Genomic DNA, 16,150 nt, shown 5'->3' with positions numbered 1-16,150 from the left:
AGGATGAAGAGTATTTCTGAAAACAATTCTTAAATCAATACCAACCTCCCATGCCCTGGGCAGGGACACCTTCCACTAGACCAGAATCACAGAATATTCTGAGTTGGAAGGGACCCACAAGGATCATTGAGTCCAGCTCTTAAGTGAATGGTCCATACAGAGATTGGACCCATGACCTTGGCATTATTAGCACCAAGCTCTAACCAATTGAGTTAACAAATAGCTGAAGAAAATCTGGTACAGAATGAGGGATTTTTCCATTAGTTCTTCAGTGTTAAGACAGTCATAGGGCAGAATAGACATTCTCAGAAGTAACGATTAGGTTTGACTGAAGTTGATTTTGGCTATGGAGAGTGCTAGTCCATCCCAAAGATGATATAATCTTACAGGTTGGTAGAGTAAGAACCATAAGACCAATACTGCTGAAGGACAGATCTTTTAGGTTTTAGTCTTACAAAGCTCTGTGTGGGTTTTTAATTTCATGCATGAATGCAAACCCGTTTCATCTGATGGATCTACATGCCTATGAAAGTCAAGTGCATGTGTCATCACACTTTTGTGAGATCAACATCACCTCTGCGTTATGGATAGGTGAGGGAAAGACAGTAGGAGTACTTGTCATGTTTTTATTTATTTATTTTCAGTAGTAGATTGATATTCCCTAGAGAAATTAATTCACAGAATTATCTTGAGTTATCTAAGAAATGCAGTAATTGAATCACTAGAAGTATTACCATTTTTAAAAGAGGTAAAAAATCATAATATTTTTCTAACAATTTAAAATATCTAGATGTCTAGAGAAAAAAGTCAGCTTCAGTGTATATATATATATGTATACATGCGAACTTTATCATACATTATAATCAGGTAGGCCACATGGTAACTTACAAACACTAGGAAAACATTATTTCTTCATTTAAAAGGATGCTAGGGAGTGATGTCCCTCAGGGCTCTATCTTGGGACTGGTACTCTTTAATAACTTTGTCAATGGCATAGACATGAGATCAAGTGCACCCTCAGCAAGTCTGCAGATGACATGAAGCTGAGTGGTGCACTGAAGGCAGGCTGAGAGATCTGGGGTTGTTTAGCTTGGAGAAAGGAAGGTTTTGGGAAGACCTCACTGCAGCCTTCTAGTACCATAAGGGGCCTTGTAAAAAGAAGGAAGAGGGACTTTTTATACAGTTAGAGACAGGACAATGGGCAATGATTTTAAAATGAAAGGAGGAAGGTTTAGATTAGATTTTAAGAATAAATTCTTTACTCAGAGGAGTAAAGAAAGCACTGGAACAGGTTACCCAGAGAAGTTGTGGATGCTCCATCCCTGGAATTGTTCAAGGCCAGATTGAATGGACATCTGAGCAGCATGATCTAGCGAATGGTACCCCTGCCCACTGCAGGGGGATTGGAACTAGATGATCTTTAAGGTTCCTTCCAACACTAGCCATTCTGTGCTTAAATACTTTGTTGGTTCTCACAAATATTAGAATAAATACATTAGACTACAGAACTGTGAAGGTATGACCAGTTTATTGTTATCATGGGCTTATTGTTATTCTTTGCTTAATTGATAATCAAGAATTTGATCCAGACCAAATTAGATTTGGTGAGGTCCTCAGGATCTTAAACCTCAGGGACTAAATCATTTTCTAAAGGCAAATCTTAGAGGTTTATTTTGTTTGTTCATTGGTTGGTTGGGTTTTTGTTTGTTTTTTAATGTATTTCCTTATTTTTAGTTTTATGACACTTTTCTGAAAAAAATTCACCAAATTACTTTGGATTTCACCAAGCATCAAAGTTCATACACAGTTGACATAATCAAGCTGAAACTTTTTCCCCCAATTTCATTCTGTGAAGGGAAAGATGAGCTTGCTTTGTTTCTTTACCAGATTCACTCACTAGAAACATACATGTATTTATTTACATCATAGACATCTATATGTAGGCTAAGGTTTTCTTTTATTGTTCAACAAAGTATCTTAGAAAAGAACTAATAAACTGCTTTAATCCTTTAATTTTTAAACATAGGGAAAAAACTTTGGCCTCTTATCAAAACACTTCAATACTCACTTCCAAAGCAAATGAGATATGTCAGGAAACCTTTTGAAGATGATGGATTGAAAACAATCCTGCAGAGAAGGACTTGTGGATATTAGTAGATGACATGAGCTAACAGTGTGCACTTGCAGGTCAGAAAGCCAAATGTGTCCTGGACTGTGCCAAAAGAAGTATGGTCAGCAGTAGGTGATTTTTCCTCTCTGCTCTGTCCTTGTGAGAGCCCCCCATACTGGTACTGGCATAGTACATACCATTTTCTATATTATTCTGTACTTTTCCACTAGAAAAATAGATTAATTTTGCTCTCTTTGACACAGTTTCAAATTGAAGACCATGAATTATTATGCATTTGTCTGATCTTCATTTTTTCTCAGGAGATTACCAAACTTCTATATTAAAATGATGAACTGTTATAAATAGGTATTTTTTGGTTTTAAGGACATATTAGCCCATGGTTCCCATAATATGTAGGGGGAAAAAAAAGGGTTTCTAAAAGTTATGTAGATTTCAGAATTCAATATATTACAAACATTTCTAAATATGCAGATTTAGATTTGTTTTCATCACTGATGTTTTTAAAATGGGTTTTCTCATCTTTTGTGTTAAAGTCTCTTTTTCATACTACCTCCGGCAAACAGTATCAGTCAAACAATAAAGTATTTAAATTCCTATTCACTTCAACAACTAGAAGGTTAACTCTCCAGCATTCATCATCCCTATATTTTATTGTATATAGCCACATATTCATAATGTATAGGGAGCCTATAAACTACAAAGTGTATCAACAAGAATAGGAATACCAGATGGCCTTATTCTGAGCCAGTATACTACCATAGTTAGAATACATTACTGCTAAACTTGTACAAAGTTCCATATTCTCATTACATTTTCATGAAACTGTTAAAGATTATATTTAGAATACAGCAAAAACCTCTATTGCAAAAATACTCATATGTATAGTACATTAAAAATAATTCTTACTATAAGATAGCCTAAATTTGGAATAATTTCTCTTTCTAATTGGGGTCTCACAATAACGAATGTTTTGCTGCTGTTTTAGGTCTTCATCTTTCTTACCCATCTCCTGATTATGGTTCTTCCTGATGCTTGCAGTGTAAGATTCCACCAATTTTTTTCAGTTGACTTCCACCATCACAACCCGATTTCCTAGACCCAGGAGTCCTTGCCTCCAGAATAGCTGGGTATTTGGCTCATATTAAAGAGCTTTGTTTTTTAGAAAATAAAACCCTTATCTTGACAAAGATTGTTTCCCTGACCTTTTTTATGTTGATTTTCATCCCCTATTCTTTTTTCTAGCTATATTTGATGGTTGCCTGACAGATTCATTCCCAATGTCTGTGTGTTCAAAACAAAACACTAGAAATATAACTTAACTAGAGGTTGTCATCAACCAGAATCTATTTGTCAAACACAGGGATATGCCAAATACTGAAAGCTAATCTTAGTCTGATCTAAGAATTCTTACAAAGTCATTTGTATTTATTTCTTTGTATAGTAATGTACAGGGGTTGAGACAGGAAATTTCTGTATGTGAGTATGAAAAAAGCTTTGAGGATGACAGGCTAATCACTGAATGTCTTGTAGATTCATAGTTTTAGTCATGTTTTTTCCAAGAGCTTATCACCAATGCTACAGAACCACAGGATATTAAGCATTACAGGAGTTATGCAGGAAGACCAAGGTTAGAGCTTCAGCACAGGTATAACAGCACAATATTAGAATAGATTATGGGAATATCCTCAATATAACCCTCACAGGAAGGATGAAAGGTACAAGGACAGGAATCCCAAATTCAAAATCATCAGAGAGCAGCAAAAGCAAGACCGCTCCACTAGAGAAGAGAAGCCAGGAGCCAAGGAAGATCACATGTGCACACATACACAAGCATACACTGAGTTAGAGCCTTCACAGACAGATCCAGTTCTTCCTGAGCAAGGTGAACAAGTCTGGACTGGTTACAGGAAAAGGGTCTGGTAACAACCAAGTGACCATCAGATAATGCAATTTGATGGGTTCGGTCTGAGGCCAAACCAGGAAGTCACATGAGCACATTGAGCCGAGAACAGCAGCATTGCTGAGGCTGGAATCGCAGCCCCACACTCAGCAAAAATAGGATCCTGGGCCATGGGCAGGGCTGGGAGGAAGTCCCAGCAGAGGCTGGTCAGGACTGCCCTGAAAAATAAGTGTGCTCACCCTGTCCATCTGCACCACGTTTATTATCAAATAGCTCTCTGGTATAAATTGTAATTGCTGACATTTCTGCAGTGGAAGGAAAAGTGCACAGCAGTGACATTCAGCATCTCCTGGACAGAATGTGGAGGTTATGCCTTTGACTTGATATATACGACAATGAAATTACGAGGTGTGTGTAGAGCTTATATGAAATAACCGTGTAGTACAGGCAAATGTGCACACAATCACTAAAAATTCTGAACACCCTAACAGACCAAATTACATTATTAGTTTGAAAATATTTTCATTTGTCTTCCAATTTTATCTGAAATTTTAAAAGTATATCTAATTCTAAATACGATAAAAACATCTAATACAAATATACCCTTGTCTGAACCTTTAGGATTCCAATATATGCTCCATCCAGAATATCCAGAGTGCCTATGGATCGGATTATCTTCTGCATGGACTGACACTAAAAAATATTCCCAGTAATTTAAGTTTTTAATGTAACATTAAAAATGCAACTTTATATTTTATTAGCAGTGTTGGACAGCTCCATGAAGCCTATATGAAAGCAGAGGCATTATAGCCTATACTAATCTTGTCTAGTGAAACTGACCCACCTTATATCTATGAAACAATAATAATTTATCTCAGAAACTAAACTGAATGTGAAGGATATTATAAGCAGTCACATTAAGGTATTGAAATTATGTAAATTTTTTCAGGAAGGCAGTTACATAGTGAAAACAAAAACTGAGTTTTCATTTAAAATAAAAACTCACAAACCATAAATCAGAGATTATATTGTTATTGATTAAATATAAACATTACAAGCAACTGAATTAATTTTTCCCCTTTAGGAGAAGAGATCTTCAGCTATAGGCAATGAAGTAAAAATTATATTTTGGTATCTATTAGTGTAAACAAGTCAAAGGAAATATGCAAACCACTATGGTTTTTATGTTGTGATGTATGAAATATTTAATTTCTATAAAAAAAGAAGATCAGTTGCTAAGGGAATCTTTCCCAGCCTAGGAGTCACTGTTGATGGAAGAAACACAAGCACTGCAACAGAGAGCTAAAACACCTTAAGAAGTTTTAAATAGCATGGTCAAAGACCCAAAAGAGATCAGCATCTTCATTCTAATCTAATATTGTATCAGCAAATGTCACTGAGCACTCAAATGATTTTAAATTGTTCATCTGTTTGAATCAGGAAGTCAATAGCTGTATATTGAAGAAAACCTATATGAAACCAGGTGAAAAAAAAATTAAAAAAAATCAAAGCAACAAACCCCTACAAAACCCCCAGACTTCTGCTCAAGAACATTGAGTGACAAGTTGGCAGGAGATTTAAATATCATAGCTGAAGAAAAGGAGTCTTCAATATACTAAAATAAAGTTTGGGGAAAACAGAAGGATTTTCTTATTTTCTTCTCCCCTGATATTTCTTTCTTCTAAGTATTAACTAGGTCAGTCATGATACTGATTGTACTGGAATTCCAAACTGCAGAGATTAATATTATGCTTTTCTAGCACTGAAACTCTTTACTTTAAACATTTTTTCACATGAGACAAATATATTCTTTAAAAAGAACTGAAAAAAAAAAAAAAGGCAGGAGTAATCCTTTCAAGTAAAAAATGTCTTTGGGAAATGATAGTTCCTCCAGCACCACATAGGAGTTATCTGAAAGTATGAAGAGCGTAAAATATTCCCATTCCAGTTCTATAAGTTTCTTAGATTAGCCTTCATCATTACAGATGTTATAGAGCAGTGTTTACATCACTGATGTATGTGCCATTTTTTTCCATGTTTTTCTTCTACCCTTATCACTGTTATAAGAAAAATTCACTCCTGCAGACAGGTTTATAATAAAAACTCATGCCTTACTAGACTCCTTTATTAAGGGTTAGGTTTTACAGGAGCTTTGTGCTACACTTCTGCAGAAATCTGAACTTCATTTGGTGACAAACACATTGCATCAAGTTCTCCTGAACCAGAAAGAAATATTACACATACCTCCACACTTAGGAATAGGTCCACTCCACATTACTTTTCCATCCATTAGAATACAAGTAATTGTTTCAGTTCCTTGTGTTTTAATAAATCCTTCTTCGCATATAACAGAAATTGAGCTCCCCAGTTGAAAGTTGTCTCCAAAACGCCGAGCATTGATTGGAACTCCGGGATCCGGGCACTCATTATGTCCAAATGCTTTTTAAGAGAAGAAAAAAAAAGGGGGTGGGGGGAAGGGGAAATAGTGTGATAACTCTTGCAAGTAACAGGACATTTTTAGGATTTTGTTCTGCAAATGAGAACAAAAAAATTATATTAGGAAAGAAAGGAAATAATAAGAAATAAAAAAAATTGATCAACATCAAAAAACATACACCGGTACAAAAAATTGCTTAAAATATAAAGTTATACCAGCATGAATCTCATCTTGGACAGCTAGGTGCTGGTAGATTTCAGTGATGGTTAAGTTCTCCTTTCCAAGAGTCCATCCTATCTAATGTTACAATGGGACAGAAGCATCCTTCAGGGCAAGCATCTATGATATAATAAATTTAGTCATCTTCTGCATATCCAATTCACTGTCACACCATCTGAACCATACTGACCTCAGTATGCCTAATACTACCATATTTTATTTTGTTACTTGTACTGAATGCTCATGAACAGTGACAAACGGGGTTTTCTTGGCAAAAGAAAGAAAATTTTAAACTTTAAACATAACATTTTGTTTAAGGTCAAACAAATTCCTAGTAGGTACAAAATTTCACGTTTATCTATGGACAAAGTGAAAAATTTTAATTTATGTGTATGCATCTAGATACTATAACAAAGCTTGTCCATGTCTTTTACTACAGAGCACATCTTAAACTTGGAGAAGAAAGATCATATTTAACACTATCATTAAAATATATGTATTGGTTAGCTATTGTATTTTGATGTTTTATTTATGAACACTGTGCATATATCCTATATTCTTCAGAATGATGATTTTTCAGTGAGGACAAATATTACAAGCATGATATCCACCTTCATCACACATGATGACTTCAAATTGTATCTTCAGAAATATTCTTACATATGGAGACATCAGAAAGGACTATAGTCTAAAAAGATGTTTTTCACTTTTTTTTTTCCCTGTAGTTTTACTAATGTGTCTACTAGACAAAACATACCCATGAAATTTTTAAAAAAGTAATATTTCATTAGCTTAGCAGAAAGATTTCTCAGATGTTGCATTACAAAGGTATTAAAAATCATAGCAACAGACAAGAGAAAGCATTTACTTATTGACATTTTGACTTAGGAAATGCCACAGATATTGGGAATGAAAATCATGCTTTCACTGAATAGTTGTCTACCATTCAAGGATGACATTAAAAATTATGCAATCCCATACTTTTCCATAGGGGTTACAAAAACTTTTCCAATACTTTATGCACAGTCACCACTTTTAGGAAGGGAATTGATTGTCTGTTTCTCTTACTACCTTCAGACAACACAGAGATAGATTTCCAATATTGTTATCTGTAAATGTAGATAAATTTTGACTCCGGGTTTAGTGTATGACACCAGTTTATTAAACCTGTAAAATCAATTCATTGCTCTATATTTCAGCTCAGGAACTGCTGCTCCTATGGAATTAATTGTACTATACAGAATGGCTTTGGGAGGCAAGATAGTGAAAGATAATCCTTCCCAAGAACGGCAGTCACTTTCTTAGCCTGGTTGCAGTTACATTACTTGATGGGCAAAACAGAGTCTGCTGATGCTTCTAAAAAGCTTCATGGTGGAGCTGTCCTATTATACAAGCCTTAGGTTGAAAAGAAAAAGAACACACAGGTACATCCTCAATTATATTTATATATTACTCATCAACAACAAATCAAGAAACCATGGTTCCTTATCAACTAGTTTTCCTGACTTGAATACTCATCAACTACCATGACTGTATAGGTGTACTAAGCAATATCTGGAAAAATGCCGGGAAGCATAGTGGTAGATCAGAGTGATGCTGATATTCTGATATTAACTCTAAAGGATGTTAAAGTATGAATTTTGTATTTAAAAAAAAAAATAGTTCAGGGGAGAAACTTCAGAGATCTCATGGGATTGGAAGGCAGAAATGAAGTTAATCAGAACTCATCCGGTCTAAAATCTGCTTTAAAACATCTTTGGAAATAGCACCAGCAAGGAGTGGTCCAGTGGCATAATTAATTATTTTAGTGGATTGCCCTATGAAGAGTTTCAGCTGGTAAGTCTAGAAATAGCTAGCAAAGGTAACCCTTTCAGAGGAAAATATCAGAGAATAAACCAAAGTTAAGAGAATATCAAATAACAAAGAGATACTTCATACTCAAAATTATTGTGAAATATTATTTAAAGCTATGCAAACAACTGGTAGCTTATTCAGTATATACATGTAAACTCACACTTTTTTTAGTACATTATAGTTTGAAGAATTCTATCTTGAGAAGTACTGACACTGAAAAAGACTAGCAGGAGAGAGTGCCAGGAAAAATGGGCTGTAATGAACATACCCTATCACAGCAATGAAACACACTAAAAGCACTCTTTAAATATAAACTCATCATCTGGGATTGTCAATGCTTTGGTCTACAGAGCTGAAATCACTGAATTAAATAGGCTGATGTCAGAGGCCCATCGTTTGACCTTTAGCAGGCTCCTATGCAACTCCTAAGGTTGTAGCTTTTGCTAGATAAAGCACAATTAAATAGTTGTTATGAAAAGAGCAACAAGAAATATCTGCATAACTGAGAGAAACAGCAGCTCTAAACTTATACAAAAATATTTGCCCAGCACCACCTATACCCCAATCAATGAGAAACAGCTCAAAGCAGTCCACCAGCTAGCCTGAATCAATCTAGAAGAAGCTCTCCACCTCAAAACATCCACATCAGCCCAACAGGAGGTTGGCCTATGGAATGCCTACTCACGGAGGACCTCATAAGTTTCTAGTCTCCTTTGCATCAGCTCCTTTGTCATGGGAATGAAACATCCATTCCCCTCCACATCAATGAAGATATTTACAGCACTAGCCTACATTCTTTTTAAAGAAGTAATCAAGTACTGTTTTTGTGACATACTATTCCTACTCTTGAAGGGGGCAAAAAGAGACTGATAACTTTGAAATATACCAACTGGTGTGTTAGAAGAAAATGGATATTTTTAATTAACTTTGGGTTTATAAATGCTAAGATAGAGTGAAATTCTATCAGTTTCTTTTTTTTTTTTTTATCATCTCTCTTACCCTTAAACTATTTATTATGGAAAGATTACTTCTGTAATTTATCAGACTGCAGCTGTCCTTACTGAAGAAAGAGTAGACACATTTTTTTGAGATTTTTTTGCTTTTGTTAGTAGATTTTAGCTACAGAGTTTAATAGACACATGAATACCTCTGTTCAAGCTTAAATACAATCATGAAAAGAAGTAAAAACTCTTAAATATATTAAAAGAACATGAAAGAGAAGAAAACATAGAGCAAACATTACAACTTCTGTAAAGAAATATGGATTCAATATCTCATTTTAATTATAAGTGATTTTATATTTCAGTAGTTCTGAATAACCACTGACTTTCCAATAATTAGTTAAACTACTAAGATATTTAGCTACCACTCTAAGTTTAGTTTGCAATGATAACTTGCATATATAGAAACCAATAAGAAGTCACCACATTTTCTTCATATTTGCACTCGACATTTGTGAGAAATGACCTGAGGATGAACCAGATAAAATAGAGGGCTGGGAGTTGAAATATGAGACAAAATTGGAAAAAGAATGTTTGCAGAATAATCTGGTGTCAGTTCATCTCTAAGTCTTAATAAATACTTCTCTGAAAGGCTGACAACCTAAAATAAAACAAAACAAAAGAGAGAGAAAAATCAAAGATGGACAGTGAAAGATGATGTAAGAAAAGTAGAGATCCATAGGGGAATTTAGTCCTTGAAATATTATGAAAATAATTTTAATTTTAATTTTCCTTGGAAAAAAAATGTGGATTCTAGCTCTCTCAATGACAAACCTTACTTAATCTCATTTCCTCTTTGGTTAAATGGATCCTCTTTGGGGTTTTTTTGGTGTTTTTTTTTGTTTTGTTTTGAGTTTTTTGTTTGTTTGGTTTTTGTCTGTTTTTGTTTTGGGGGGTTGTTTGTTTGTTTGGCGTTTTTGCTTTAATTTGGGGGCTTTTTTGGTTTTTTTTTTTTTTAAGTAAAACATCTTAATTAATTGTTTTTCCCACATAGACAAGTAGGTAACACATTATTCTGGGGAGGGGAGATGTAGGTACACAGTTCTCCTTCCAATGATGCAGTTGAACATTCCCCTGCATCTTAAGTAAGCCTCTGGAATTATATATAAACTCTTAGACAATAGGGAAAAAGACAGGAATAGTACTGGTTGCTCATGACATCAGACTTTTTGGAATATGAAAATATCCATCATATTTTGCTTATTTTGTCCATCTGTTGGCATGGAAAGCCTCTGCCATCAGAAAGAAAAGAAAGCAAACAAATAAACAAACAATAAAATACAAATGTGTGAGGTGGATAAGGTGGAGAAACTCTGGAGGATATGCAGATCCCCCCAGCAGACACTCTCTTATCCCTACCATCCTCTACACAGAGCTCTAAGACTGGAACTTCAGGCATTTCCGGTCCTTCCAATTTCCTTCCAACTACCCAAAAGGAACAACTTGGCTGAACTCAATCCTCCTCATTTCACTGTTGCTCCCAGTTATTCATGCTGTGGCTTTACAAATTGCTTCACCACATCTACCGTGGGTTTTGGTGTGAGATAAATGCCAAATAACTTGATAGAAACACAACATAGGCAGCTCTTCATATGTCCTTCAGAAGAAATGTAACAGTTCTGCCAGGAAAAACTAAGGTGGATAAGTGCTAATAGTATTTAGTACTGGAGAAGATATTCAATATAACCTTCAATTATTATTATGCTGTCAGTAAATGTATGTAAGGAAGGTAAAAGAGAGAAAAAGAAAACAAATCTATTGTGGTTTAACTTAGATAAGAGCTCCTATGGCTGCTCACTTTAACTGCATTGACTAGGAGCTACCACACACTGCAACCATTAGCTCCAGGATAATATAAACATTCACAGCTAAACTAACATATGAGTTCTCAAGAATAACTGTTTTGTACATGTAATGATGGCGATTGATATTATGTAGCACAAATTGCACTATCAGCAAGTTCAGTAAAGTCCTGTTATACAATTTGAAACTTGCCTGGTTTGACAGTCATCAAACAATGATCTCTAAAGCCATAAATGAGAAATTTGCACATATTTATCTCTAAAGCCACAAATGAGAAATATATACATACTTTCAGCCCTAGCACAGAATTTATACAATAATCCAAATGCCTAATTTAGCATTTTTCTGAAGGTGTATTACCATAGTGTCATGTTTACACACTTATGCCTATCTCCTAAACTGTATGTTGAAAAAGATGCATGCACAATAAAAAAATACTATTACTCACTGTTATAAGTGATGTTAAATCCACGTCCTGACATTGAATGGTCAGCTTGAAATTCCAGACGCAAAATATGGCCATTACTGGTAAGATGGGAAGGAACTTCAGCACCAGTAAATGTTCCTATTATGGGGGAATCTGGAGAGTCACCATCTTTAACTGCAAGGAAGTCAAACTGAGATTCCAAGTCAAAGTCATTAAAGGAGAGATGGATTCGGCTCCCAGGGTCTGAAATTATTGTCCAGATACAGTTTAAATTATTTCCATATCCCTCTGGATAATCAGGTGAAAGAACTGTTCCCATTGGTGCAGTAAAATTGGAAAGGCAAGGAACTGCCAAAAAGAGAGAGAGATTAGACAACAGAATAACACATTTCCATAAGGATTTATTTTAGTGCTAAATTTTTGTAAGAGAAAACTTGCTGATTACCTCAACTGAATAATTCATTATTTGTAATGATCTGTGAATCTAAAAGAAAGGTGGTTTGTTTTTTTTAATCTTCGTATTCCCTTCCTCTCAATAAAACTACCTCTCAAGCAGAGCCCCCAAGAAATAAAGAACATCCTTGTTACATTGGAAATCCACGGTAGTCCTTACAATTTAGCCATGATAACAATCACTTGGCACCACTTATTTTCTCTCATAGGGAAGTATTTAGATGAGCAGACTTCCCACTGAGCACATTAAAGGGGCAGAAAGTCAATAGTGCTCTTATCATTTGTTGTTCACACAGTGGCACCAGAAATTAACAAGCCTCAAAGAGACAACAGAGATGTTTTGTTGTTATCAGGATAATGTTTTATATTAAATCAATTCAGTTAAGCCATACTAAATTGAGTTGCAGAGATGAAAGCAGCTGATTGCACTCTATTTGATCCATACTATTTTAGTGGAAAATTTAAGACAGATGCTGCCACAAACATGTATCACAACATTGGTTTTACTTATGCTGTATAATGTAATGCAAGTGGAAGAGAGCTATAAATGTCTATGATAATGTAAGTGCTAAAAGGTATTCATATATAATACATGGAAAAAATGTAAATGATGTAAAACCTTGATTTCAATTCAGCAACTTCTAATGTAAGGTAATATATTAGCGTATAAGACTAGATATAAAAAGTGTATCATACATATAAAATCTACAGAATCCTACCAAAAAAAGCCAATAATAAAACACTGTATCAAATCACATAAAGAGAAATGCTTTAATAGTTGCTATAAGAGAAAAAAGTATTTTAGCAGTTCTAGAACCTGTCTTGGGCATAATCATTAAGTAAACCCACTACTGAACAAAATAAATTAATCCAGCCAGCAAAATTAATTGTATTGTGCTAACTCTGAAATCAATCACACAAATTATTACCTATAAGTAAAAACTTATCATAATGTTATGTCTTAAAAATAATAATAAGAAAATATTCAGTACATACAAATACAGATTGGTATGTTTGCAGACCACTGGTTGTTTTCTTGGCAAATGATAGATTTCTCTCCAATTAATTCAAATCCAAACTGACACTCAAATCTTAAAACATCACGATTAGAAAATCCATCCCCTTCTCTGATACCATACAATGGTGTTCCAGGATCCCCACAGCTTTCCTTTTCAATTTCTGTTGAAATAAATAAGAAATTTATTTATAAAATAAAAAAAACTTCTTCCAGGTATATGCTGCATCTATAAAATTTCAAGCAAATTAAAATCTTCTACATAAGAACAGTTGCCAAAATGTACCACCGAGTCTGATTCTATACTCAAGCTTCTTAAGGAGGAAATTTCGTGTAAGGAATCCCATCAGGGGGAATGAGTGAGTGGTTGTGTAGTGCTTAGTTGTTGGCTAGGGTTAAACCATTACAAGACTAGGGCCTTAGAAAAATCAGAACTGTTTATGTTTATAGACTACTTGAAATTTAATTTTATTTTGTAAAATTTTAGACAATAATAACATTTAGTAAAATATCACCAGTAGTACATGAGCTCTTAAAAGTAGAAATAGAGACCTGTCCACATTTCAATACAGGTCAGACTGACGAACCAATGGCAAAGAAAGGGAGTAGTGACAGAAAAGAATTACCCAGAGTCAAAAAGAGGTTAGACATAAATAAGTAGGTATATAAACAAATTTATATACACTCACATTATGTAAACACATGCAAAAAACAGCTCTACTCAAATAACATTTTACCTCAGTAGTCTTCACTGCAAGGAATCTGAATGATTCTGTCCTATTTCTACAACTGTTAGAGCTATTATATTCTCTCAAATTGTATCCTGTTCTGAACTTTCAGTGATAGAGGCATGGAGGGATCTTCTAAAAGCATTTCCACTCATGCCTTTCAAAAGTTAACAGGGCAATTCAAGCCATAATTATAGGTATGAGTTGGAAGAGACCTTAAATATCCTCTACTTCCAACTCTCCTGCCATAGCCAGAGACACTTCCATTAGATGGGGTTACTAAAAGTCCTGTCCAATATAACTTTGATTACTTTGAATTATGGGGCATCCACAACTTCTCTGGGACACCTGTTCATAATGAAAAATGTCTTACTTATATTCAATCAAAGTCTATCCTCTTTCAGTTTAAACACATTAGCTCTCATCCTAGCACTGCACTCAGTGATAAAGAGTCCCTCCCCATCTTCCCTGTAAGCCCTCTTTAGGTGCCGGAAGGCTTCTATAAGATCTCCACAAAGTCTTCTCTAAGTTAAATGACCCCAGTTCTCTTAACACGTCTTCATAGGAGAGGTGTTCCAGCCCTTTGATCCTCTTCATGGCTCTCCTCTGGACCCACTCTATTGGGCTCATGTTTTTCTTATGCCAGGAGCCCCAGAGCTGGAAGTGGTACTTCAGGTGGGGTGTCCCAAAAGTAGAGTAGAGGAGGAGAATCACTTCCCTTGACCTGCTGGCCACGCTTCTTTTGATGCAGCCTAATGTGCAATTAAGTTCCTGCTCTGCAAGAACACATGGGAAGGTCATATCAATTTTTCATCCACCAATATCCTCAAATAATTATCTGCATGTCTGCTCACAATGCACTCTTCACTCAGTCTATAGCCATATTTGGGACTGCCCTGATCCAGATGCAGGAACTTGCACTTGGTGTTGTTGAACGTCATGAAGTTCACACAGGCCCACCTCTCAAGCCTGTCCAGGTCTATCTGGATGGTATCCCTTCCCTTCAGTGTGTTGACCACACCAAACATCTTGGAGTCATAAGAAAACTTGTAGAGGGTGCACTCAATCCCACTGTCCATGTTGCTAAAACACATCACACTGGGCCCAGTATGGACCCCTGAGGGACACAACTCATCACTGGTCTTCACCCAGATATTGTACTGCTGACTGCAACTCTTTGAGGGTCACCATCCAGCCAGTTCCTTATTCACTTGTAGTATATTTGTCAAATCCATGTCTCTCAATTTTAGAAACAAGGATGTTGTATGTGACAGTACCAAATGCTTTGCGCATGCCCAGGTAGGTCATGCTAGGTCATGCAATTCCTTTATTCACCAACACTATAGTGCCAATGTAGAAGACTTAGTTTGTCAGGCACGATTTGCCTGTACTGAAGCCATTCTGGTTGTCACCAATCACCTCCTTATTTTCCATGTTTCCAGAAGGACCTTCTTCATGATCCTGCCAGGCACAGAAGTGCGACTGATTGGCCTGTAGTTGCCTGGGTCTTCCTTTTTAAGTTTTAAAAAATAGGGGTTCTGTTTTCCATTTCCTCTCAGTGGGAACTTCAACAGTCTGCCACAACTTTTCAAAGACAGTGGCTAGTGGCCTAATCTCATTTGTCAGTTCCCTCAGGACACTCAGATGCATCTCATCAGGCCCCGTCAACTTATATGCCTTCAGGTTTCTTAGATGGTCTTTAACCTGGGTGGTCTTCTGTGGTGGGAGACACTTCATTCTCCCAGTCAGTGTCTCTATTCTGTGAGGTGAGTGGTGTGCCTAGAGCACTTGCTAGTGAAGTACAAGGTAGAAAGATTTTTGAGTACCTCAGCCTTCTCCTTGTTTGTTTTAACCAGGTCCCCTGTTTCACTCATTATTGCAGGTACAGTTTCTTCCATCTTTCTTTGTTCTCCTGTGTACCTGAAGAAACTGTTTTTGTTATTTTTCATTCCCTAGTCAGGTTCAGCTCCAGCTGTGCCTTGGATTTCTTGATCCTCTCCCTGAGATGGGACCTCAGGAGGTGTCCAGGCTCCTGCTCAAGGCAGGCCCAGCTTTGAGCTAAGACCAGGTACTCAGGGATTTATCCAGTTGGGTCCAGAAAACCTCCCAGGATGAAGAATGTTCTAGTAAGGTAGGCAACATCTACTGCTGTTCCCCTGTCCAGTGACCAAGTAACCTATAT

At 35.9% G+C, this 16,150-nt stretch overlaps 1 protein-coding gene across 6 annotated transcripts in view; it reads right to left on the bottom strand.

Annotated features, from left to right (window-relative positions):
- The window catches only part of CSMD3 (CUB and Sushi multiple domains 3), a 610,641-nt gene that overhangs the window by 237,026 nt on the left and 357,465 nt on the right, over positions 1–16,150 (bottom strand). For all 6 annotated transcript variants that reach the window (XM_027645674.1, XM_027645676.1, XM_027645678.1 and 3 more), the window contains 3 exons: positions 13,222–13,404; positions 11,794–12,120; positions 6,276–6,470 (listed from right to left, as the gene is read on the bottom strand). In XM_027645674.1, coding sequence (XP_027501475.1) covers positions 6,276–6,470; positions 11,794–12,120; positions 13,222–13,404 — 705 coding nt within the window. The remainder of the gene's footprint in view (positions 1–6,275; positions 6,471–11,793; positions 12,121–13,221; positions 13,405–16,150) is intronic.

Source organism: Corapipo altera, unplaced genomic scaffold, assembly GCF_003945725.1.
Source record: "Corapipo altera isolate COAL_440 unplaced genomic scaffold, ASM394572v1 51, whole genome shotgun sequence".
Taxonomy (NCBI): Eukaryota; Metazoa; Chordata; class Aves; order Passeriformes; family Pipridae; genus Corapipo; species Corapipo altera.
The sequence above is the reverse complement of the archived record's forward strand: the minus strand, read 5'-3'. Positions and strand labels throughout refer to the sequence as shown.